At 36.8% G+C, this 10,473-nt stretch overlaps 1 protein-coding gene across 3 annotated transcripts in view; it reads left to right on the forward strand.

The window, feature by feature from the left end:
- The window catches only part of LOC107672770 (EMI domain-containing protein 1-like), a 104,706-nt gene that overhangs the window by 66,961 nt on the left and 27,272 nt on the right, over positions 1-10,473 (forward strand). For all 3 annotated transcript variants that reach the window (XM_016466120.1, XM_016466119.1, XM_016466121.1), the window contains exons 4-6: positions 3,444-3,533; positions 4,011-4,072; positions 4,298-4,424. In XM_016466120.1, the coding sequence (XP_016321606.1) occupies positions 3,444-3,533; positions 4,011-4,072; positions 4,298-4,424 (279 nt within the window). The remainder of the gene's footprint in view (positions 1-3,443; positions 3,534-4,010; positions 4,073-4,297; positions 4,425-10,473) is intronic.

Raw genomic sequence — 10,473 nt, forward strand, 5'->3', positions numbered from 1 at the left:
TGGACTGAAGCAATGCAACACCCGCTGAGTGGCATTAAACAGCTTGAAAGATCAAAGACAATTTTTAATATAACTCCGACAGGATTCGTTTGAAAGAAGAAAGTCATATACACCTAGGATGCCTCGGGGATGAGTAAAATGCAGCCTAATTTTCATTTTTGGGTGAACTAACCCTTTAATTTTCCTGTTATTTTAGTAGGCAATAAATCACTGCTCTAGAGCATGAACTTTCTGTGCCGTCCTGTGACCGTGTGCCTAGGTTTATTTTTATTTTGAGAGGAGAATTAAGGGCTGACCTTGGGCCATTAATAATTTCGGGGCTAAGCAAGGAACAATATTCCTGTGAGTTATAGTGGCCCGCTGCATACCCATAATTCTCCAGGCACACTCCTATATTTCCTCTGCTGCTTGAATGAAAGATCAGTAATGTCATCGTCCTAATGCCCTTAACCTGAGACTGAAGTAAATGATCTCTGTATGACGACTCTCTTTCTGTCCATTCTGGACAGTTTGTCAAAATAATGCACCCACAAGTAACTTTACACATATTCCCACACACTGCATCATAACTCAGGCCTCAGACACACACACACAAACTCTAGGCACTTCCTTCCACAAACTTCTCTAATTGTATATAAGCTGATAAACAGGAAAACCTCCCAGGATAAATACTCCTACACTTCATGCTGTTCCTGAAAGCAAAAAGAGAATCCACTGCCTTTTTTCAGTGCTGGGGATCCTCTTTCCCCTTTGTGATATTTTAGTATAATGAACTTGCCGATAACCTTGTCCAGCTTTTTCCCAAGCATCTTAACAGGAAGTGACCTCGCAATGGTGTTAAGAGCACTCAACCTTTGAACTATGTACCATACACACACACACACATTCACATGCACCTCTTTTGACCTCTCTCTTTTGACCTCTCAGAGCTGAGAGAGTTAGATTTTATCACATGCTCTGATGTCACCACCCCCTCTGCTCCTTAAAGACTAAGAAGGAACTTGGTTATTTAAAAACCTGCCGATAAAATCAATGGCTACTCCCACCTGTATACATACACACACACCCAGGGGTGAGAGGTCAATCTCACATACATTTGCAGGTTGACGTGACTCTTGGCACTCTTAAGGGGAAGTACAGTGGTGTGAAAAAGTGTTGGTCCCCTTCCTGTTTTTTACATTTTTTGCAGTCCAAGAAGGGATATTACAAACCTGGGGGTGGTTGAACTCTCACTCAGCTCAGTATTCTTACGTTGAATGTGAATGTGATATATTCAGCTCAAATATTTCAATTTAAATATAGATTTAGGATTGCGTTAAAGGAATAGTTCACACAAAAATGAAAATTCTCTTATCTTCCTGCGTCTAATCCATGCACAAAAGAAGATATTTTGTGGAATATCAGGCTGTTCTTTCCCATAAAGCAACAATAAACAGCAAGTTCTAAAAATGACCTAAAAGCACCATAAAGTAAATTAAAACTGCTGCTTTTTTGTTCTTTGTAGACAAAAGTTTGACAGCCCCTATATGCATTTGTTGTATGGAAGAGAGCACTGTGGACAATGTTCAAAATGTCTCTTTTTGTGTTCCACAGAAAGACTCATCTAGTGCCATTGCTGGGAGATGAAAGGCTGTTAGCATTTGCGTGTGGTTCGCTTAGCTTTTTGGGTAGAGTTGCTTTTGGAAAAAGACTTTAGAGAGGTGGAAAGGTCTATAAAATTACAGGGACATTTGGAACAAAACATAACCATCGGTAAGAGCAATGTATTATTGGAAATTTCCTTTCTGTCTCCTCCACACACAAAAAGTAAATCAAAGGAGGTTCCTGAAGGGAACATTTATCCCAGGTTTCACGGTTTAACTGCAAAACCGTTACCATCCCCTTCTCTCTGCTGCTGAGGTCTGTTTAACACAAAACATTGCGTCTTTCTCTTTGAATTCTGTTTTGATTTACCCACCAGGGTAGCTAGAAAAAAAAATAAACATTTTCTTTTTCCGTTGCGGTATCTTTCTTACATCTTGACTTATTCATGTGAACCCATTACATTTTCACTCGGAGACTCCAAGTCCAGGATTCCTGTACCAGGTCTGAGAGCAAGGCAGGTGCCACATCATTGGTTCTGGTTCTGCTGCTGCTGTGGTTTAGCTATGTCAGAGCAGCTGAGCAGACTTCCTGTCCCTAGTCAGTAATGAAGCTCTGAACTGGGTCAGTTGTTTATGTCTGGAGCACCTGAGCTAGCCACAAACTGCCTAATATAAGATACGTTTGCTGAAGTAATCTGAAACAGGTCAGTCCATGGAGTATTAAAACTTCTCACTACCTAAAAAAAGAGGAAGAGAAAGAGAGAGAGGAGTTGGGGAAAAGTGAATTCAAGTCCATTTAAACAGTACAAGGAAACCATTGTTTTTAAATGTATAATGATTTTGCACAATAAAGTAGAGTGCTGCACAGATGACATATTTTTGTAGGCCAAAACCCAGAAATCAGTTATTATTTATTAAAGATGCGTTTCTCATATGAAAAGTGATTCCTGGATCCTCCATGCACATTTGTATCTTGTTCAGCCCACCCCTGTGGACCCTTCCCCTCGTGCCAGGGTTCTGTGTGGGCTTACCTGTCAGGGAGGCCCCTCTTTGCCTTTCCTGTCTCTGCAGATATGAAGCAGCATTATTAGTGCTTTTCAGAGCGTAACTATCCCAATACAGAGCAAAAGCCAGGAATTAAATATATACTGCTGCTTGGTTTCAAATTCGATCCCGAGCACAGAGATTCTGAAAAAAACTTTGGCTTCTAACAAAGTGCGCATCGTTTGTTGTTGGTCAGTTGTATATTGGGATATTGCATGATTATTCATGATGATTTTCATACCTAAAGTGGTCTCAAAGTACAATATTAGCATTTCATTGTATAAAAAAACAATATCAAACCAACAAAATATCATGTTGTATCTGCAAAAAATTATGCTAAACTTAATTTATTTTTTCTACCCATTTTTCTACCCAAGTTCACACAATCCTAGCAAAGTAACCACAAGTGTTTTTCATCAGATTAACTGTGGACACATTCCACTAACGTTAACCAGTACATGTCCAAATATGTTTTTGTTTGAATTTTGAACAGCATATGTATTGAATTACTGTATGATTGGAAACCTAACAAAATTATGTAAATGTTTTACTTAGGAAAAAGTATAGTAGCGTTAAAAAATGTGGGGGTGTATAGATTTTTTTCACGTTTCTCATATGCTCACTAAGGCTGCATTTTTGTCATATGCTCTTTTTCATATGCCAAAAATCTGAACAGTATTCATACATTTACAAGTGTGATTTCACTGTCCAAAAAACGTTTTTGGAGACACTGTTTATTGTATGACAATACCATGTTTTTTGTTTGTTTTTTATTTGAGGTCTTGTCTTCATTTTTTCTTCAATCTCTGTATGCAGGATCATCAAGTAACCTGGTTGCCCAGGAGGCTGTAAGAAAACAGGCTACACTTCAGAAAGCTGCTTCTAAAACAGGAGAACATATCTCAAGTAAGAACCAAACCTCTAATCTCCATTATCAACTCAAAATATGTTCCACTTGACTTCAGCAATGAAAAAGCCCAATTAAGACCAAAGCATTCATAAAACACTTTTTAAAGGAATTTGTCCATCTGGAACTGTTATAAATTGTACCTAAGGCCCTTTGTTGCAAGACTTAATGATGAAACTGGCTTGTAACAGTAAACAGCCCACTTGTGTTGGCTATTTTGAGTTTGCATGCACAGTTCTTTTAAACTGCATATTTTCGGACTGATTCCTGATTAGTTTTTCAGCATGCACATTTTGTTTATTCTTCATCAAAAATTGATAAGTGCTAAAAAAAAATTCATACGGCAGAAAACAACACCACCACTATATTTAAAAATAATTTGCTTTGGAAAGAACACTGTGAAAGCTGTTATCGATCTAATTGATTATGATATGTCTTTGTCCCCCACCTCTCTTTCTATTGTCCCTTTCTCTCAGACTGTCTGAATTGCAGTCGTATCACAGCCCTCACAGATCGTGTTAGCTCTCTGGAGGCCAAGGTAAAATGGCATCTTTCACTTTGAGCTTCTTTCAGGGGAAATTCGCTAAGAATGAATTGCATCCATTGGTAGCTTTATTTATTTCTACCTCAGTGTTTTATCATGCTCTGTCCTCATCACTCCAGTACTCCTTTATCACTGAAACAATCCCCATTGAACACAGTTTAATCAATCACCCTTTGTGCCTTCTCTCTCTCTCTGTCTTCCTGTTGCTCTTTCTTCCAGGTGCAGCTTCTTACCGCCCCTGCCTCCACCTCTCATCGACAGACGCAGTTAAAAAATGAACCTGACTCCTCCTTCCTGATGGGGGCACCACCTGCCAACGGTTCTCCTGGGGCCCAGGGTCCAGCAGGTATGTTTATCACTTTGTGTTACAGAATAAAGTGCAGTTTTATTAGGGGTGTTTTCTTTAGGACTACATGTGAAGCACACAGTCCTGTTCCATTGATTTTAATGGAGCAAAGATTGATGTTCATTGGACAAAAGGCCACTGTTCCTGTAGTTCCGTGCCAAGGTCAATGGTTCAAAGCCATGCATTTGACCATGGCTAAAATCACATCATTTTGAAGTGTATTCTTAATGGCAGTTTAGCACTGGATCCACTTACATCCAGTTACGGAGAAAACTTTTTTAGCCAATAAGCATGTGGAGAAAATCCCATTCCCTATAACAATAGTGATAATCCCAGAACCCACCCACATTTTCATTTATCTCCCAGTACAGTTGTTTGGGATTTCACTGGGGAGAGATTAGAGTAGATGTGTGTGTGTGTGTGTGTGTGTTGGACGATGTGAGCACTGATGGTTGTGGGTGTTTTTGGGTGATTGCCATGGTGCATGTGGCTTTGAATTGCACCAATTCATTGCCAGTTACCATAGAGATGTAGAACTGAGACATTAAAGAGGCTTGTGAGGATTTGAAGGGGCTAATTGTATAGTAAAAACTGTAGGACTGCACTTGACTCAATATCTTTGTTACTTAGTGAAGAAAAGGAGAGTATCCTTACCTGAATAGAGCTGGTCACACTTGCATGTTCTCTTAAACTAAAAAGAAAAAAGACAGGAAACCAATTAGCATTTGAAAGTTATAATTTATAGACATTTTAAGAAAGAAATTATTTACCTGTTGAGAGTGTGTTGGGACCTTATTGGTTTTATAAATAACCTTTTTAATGATAGTTTTTCATTAATATTACTATGTTAATGTCATTAATATTAGTATTATTATATATTATTTATTAATATTGTTTTTACCCCTCTATCTACCTGGTCTTATAATATCTTGAAGTGTCTATTAGGGTTTTACATAAAATCAACAATGTGTCAATTATGTACTTTTTTAATGACGTGAAATTGTAGCAAAAATTACAGAGTTCTAACAACAGTTATTAGCAGAATACATTAATGAATGACAATTGACACAGAACATGAATAAATACATAAAGAAGTAAAACAGAAAATAAGAACAAGAAATAGATGTGATGAAGACCAAGTTTCAGTGAAACAATCACAATCCAATCAATATGATGCCTTTAAGTCCATCATTTTGGTGTGATTAAGAAGCGATTTAAACCCAAGTAATAATTAAAAATGTCTAACAATATGAATTATAAATTCATTGTCTCTTTTACTTACTTAGTGGAGAAGAGGAGAGTCGTTTCCACAGCTTAGCAGAGCTGCACACACTTATATGTGACCAAAAACTTTAAAAAAATAATAAAAGAGATAAGAACATGTTTGTTTGGAAGCCAGTTACATTTTTAAAGTTACATTTGTATTTAAATTTGAAGAATGAAATCATTTACCTGTTGAGGGTGTGTTGACAGTCTGTGTAGTTGGATCACTGAACTCCAGAAAATCAGTAATGAGGTGCTTTGTCAGTTTCAGATTTGAAAAACCAAAGGGCGGGAATAAAGAACCCTAAGCTCTAACACAAAGAACCATTTCAGCATGAAAGGGTTCTTCAGAATGCTATGGTTCTAAATAAAACCATTACTGCATGTAAAGAACCTTTAAAGAACCATCTTGAAAGTGTTCTTTTCGTCATCAATGTTGAAAGGTGCTGCTTAATATTGTTTTGGAAATCATGTTAATTTTTTTCATGATTCTTTGATGAATAGAAAAATTAAAAGAACAGCATTTATTTGAAATAGAAATCTTGTTTATTTTGAAACAGTCTTTACTGACACTTTTGAGCAATTGAATGTGTCCTTGTTTGAATGAAGCGTGATATTATGCAAAGTTAATTAACTAGCTTTTATATTGATATTGTACTGCAGCCAAAGCAAAATATTAAAATATTGTCTGGAAAATGTTGACTTTGTATTTTTACTATCCACACTCAGAGTAATATTAGATGTATAAACAATCTAAAGTGAAAGAATAGAAAACAAATAACAACAAAAAGATGTAGCACATCATGGAAGTGAGTTGTTACTTCTGTGCTCTGCTGTTGTTGTTCTAGTTTCGACGGTACTTCTCTGATCGGTGGATCTCTCTTTAGGATCATGCATAGTGTAGTTCTCCCATTTGAGGCCTCTTATTTCTCCATCTGAAGGCATCAAATCACACTTTGTGAAAAATGGTGAATCATCTCTGTCAGTTTGTGTGTGTCAGCAATACATGCATCCTTCATGCAGCAAGACCATATCCACTCCTTAATTCCCCTTAACCACTCCACGGCTATCCCTCGCTGTCACTGCTTTCATCACTTGAAGTGTGAAAGAGATTAAAAGGCGGGTCCCTAGAGATTTCAGAAATGACTTACCAGGCAGACTGTTACGTAAAATTCTGAAAGCCCTCATCTCACTTATTCAGTGTCCCTTCTCCTTGTGCTGACTTGGCAGAACTATTCAACAAATCAGAGTAATTCAGTTCCTTCAACACAGAACACTGAATAGATCTGCTGCCCAAAAGTTCTCCACCTCAGCGCAAAGTCGGTGCTCTATCCGTTCAAAATACCCCAGCTGTGGAGGATTGTGGTGGAAGGATGAGGCACAAATTACCCTTGAGAGGATTATTTCCATGTGCTGTGGGTTACATAGATGGAGAACATGAAAAGGAATCTGGTGCTTCCGTGGCAGGAATGAGCATTTGTGTGAAGCTCTTAAATTGTGTGTGATGCTGTGCAGGGCTTACTATAATGCACACTTATTGTTTTAGTCTGATTGAAATAGAAAAAGTGGATGCAAATTAGACATATGCAGGGATTCGGTAATGCTGTTTATTGCGGTAATGAGCATGTACGGTATTGTTATCTAGGGCATTTCAAAATACGGAATAGTTCTAGGTACCTTATTTTATCCAAATTGATCAAAATTTTAAAATGCACCATAATTTTTTTTTCCATCAACATGTAAATGCATGTATGCTGCATAACAGGATGAATGAAAATGCTAATTTACTCTCTGACAGTAGGTGAAAAGCTAAAACAATTCAGTATTTACATGTTTTTTATTCACTATGGTGTTTATCAAACACTAAATACTTAATATTTATATTTAAACATTTGTTTATACTTGAATATTTTTTACATTTTAATCTGAACTAACAAATGCCAGCCCCGAAAAAAATATCTAGATATTGGTTAAAATTATTCACATTTTGTTTTTCACAAAGAAAAGTGTTCTTTTGCACTTTAATCTGTTTAATCCATTTATTTTTTTAATAAGTTTTTATTAAGATGGCAGCAATGAAGTTTATCTTTTCAACCTGCATTTGTAAAGTATATACCGTGATACTATATCACACGTCATGTAAATCATACATTATCAATTATCATGTTAAAAATGTCATCAATTATTTTGATAAAATGTATATACTTTGTGTATACTGTATATAATAATATCACAACTATAAGAGGTGTTTTCTTTGTAATATTTTATATTTTTTATCTCTTCTAATTCAATTTATACTGCAAACTTACAACTTAAAAAATATAAATAAATATATAAACAAAATACTTTTACAATGGCGCTGTAGATTCAGCAGTGGCACAGTGCCAGAACGGTGTGTTTTAGACCAGTGTTTCCCAAACTTTTTTTAGTCGCGGCACCCTTTGGAAATTTTAACAAATTTGTGGCACCCTACAAAATTTATTTTGTCACAATATTTGAATTTCTAATTTCGATATGATACTTTGAAAAGTGTAGATATTCGGTACAGCAGGGAAGAACTGCAGAATATACTGTCATACAGATATGTTTAATATTATTAAAAAAACAATTGTCCATCAATGGTGGCAATCAGTAGGCTAATTTCTAATGAAAAGACCAATTTATATGACAGATTTTAATGTAGGCTTTTATTCATATGTAAACATTGTGAGATAGCTAGTTATAATGGTAATTAAACAAAGTTTTGCTCACAAAATCAAAGTTTTGCTTGATTTTACAGTTGGGTAATTTTGTTGCAGTAGCACGAGATAGCTTGATTTCAAACTTTGAATTGAATAAAAAATGACAAGGAGGCTAAGCAGTTAATAATAAAATAAGAACAAATAAAGAAATTACTAATGATAGCACAAATCAAAAATAACGATAGGCCTACAAGTGAAATAAATTGCTTTAAAAATTTTCAGGTAGGTCTAACTTAAGAGATTTTTTTCTTTACCAATTATCCAAATAATGTTTAATCCTAGAAAGCTATTATTATCAGAGGACACGTGAGCATAACGGTTAGCAGATAAATGAATGAGAGGGCAGCGTTACCAAAGTTGCCCATTTACCACACCTTGTTACAACACAGTAGGCTATTGCAAACAGAAACAATACTGTACTACATAGATGTTTCCTGTCAGCTCGATTTTTGAGTGGACTTTGCGGTTCCGATGAGCATGAACTGGCTCTCGACAGACGGCACCCTGGTTGGGAAACACTGGTTTAGACAACCAGTTTTCAGTGGAAATTAAGGTATAGCAATCGTCGGTTTCCCACTTGTTCCTGGCTCTTAGCTCATCCAGCTTGTTTTCAAGTGAGCAGACATTGGCAAGCAGGATGCTTGGCACAGGGCGTTAGTTTGATCAAGACATTAGCTGAGCATGAAGCCGTACCCCATAAACTCTCCTGCACCTCAGTCGGGACTCGGGAGTCCAGGGAAGCTGAATGTTAATCCGTGTTGGATTTTTCCATGTCCAGTAAGGTTTGTCTATCATAAGATATCCCAAATGAGAAAGGCAAGAAGGCTCAAATTACAGTCTCCTTTTCCTCCTTGCCTGGTTGCTGATATAGATCTAAACTACAAAGCCTTTGTGGCCCCCTTCATGTTATCCTCAAAGGGCACAGTTTTTTTGTAATACAACAGGTTTAAAAGGATTGTTGAATTTGTGTTACTCAGTAGGGACGTAACGATTAACCGCGAGCCGGTTGAAAATCAATTCAAATATGTGACGATTCAAATCGGTTGAGATGCCAAACAAATCGCGATTCAGTTAGGGGTAGGAGTTTATATGAATGTATGTCTGAGGGGAACTTACTGTCTTTCGATGGTATTTTTTCTTTTCCTCTTGCCTCTGTATAATGCATATCAGGGCTCCAGACTCATTCTTCCCACTGGTCGCTCGTTTGCGACTAACTTTCTCAGTTGGTAGCATGAGCACATGTTGTTTTTTTTGTTTTTTTTGCTACAACATGTGATTAATCAATGCATGCTGATGAACTGTTATCATAGTTTATAGTTATATGGAAACGAAAGTGGTTAACATTCAACCCGTTCTTTATCATCAGTAGTATTATTCGTGATTTGTATTTTGTGAATGGGAGTTCCTCTTTAGCTGTGTTATAAGCAGGGCTTCGGATGCTTTCACTCGAATTCACGATCTCGTTGTCACTGTTTTGCTTGCATACATCTACACACCTTTCATTTTTTAAGACTAAAACAAAAGATGGATTCATTGTTATTCTTAATCAAAAAGCACAACAACAATAAATCGGTAAGATACAATGCAAATTAGCTAACAAAACGTTTATAAACAAAAACGAATAAGATGAGGCATGGCACACACCACATGCTGTATTATATACCGACTAATAAATTACAGAACGTTTAGCGAACACTGAGGAATCAAAAATATAAATAAATAAAAGAGAGCCTCCATAGCTTAAGGTAAACAGCAAAGATAAGTTTTTCAAAAATGAAAACAAAAAGAAAAGTAAAACGGTGACAGTGCTTGCATGTTTTTCCCCCCACAAGAATACCAGCATGTTCACCTTCTCTGGTTTAAGAAGCGGTCTTTTACTTGACTTTCGCTTGAAAACCAACCATCGTTTCTTCAATATGCGCGTCATTTTTGCTGCGCGCAGCTTCGCGCTCGTGCTGACGTGGCGAGTATACTCTCTAAGCGCTGTTTCGTTATGCTTTCAGTTTCGTTTGCCCTTTGATGTTTCTCATATGCAACAGAAATTG

The sequence above is a fragment of the Sinocyclocheilus anshuiensis genome, unplaced genomic scaffold (genome assembly GCF_001515605.1).
Source record: "Sinocyclocheilus anshuiensis isolate Anshui unplaced genomic scaffold, SAMN03320099.WGS_v1.1 scaffold88, whole genome shotgun sequence".
Classification (NCBI taxonomy): domain Eukaryota; kingdom Metazoa; phylum Chordata; class Actinopteri; order Cypriniformes; family Cyprinidae; genus Sinocyclocheilus; species Sinocyclocheilus anshuiensis.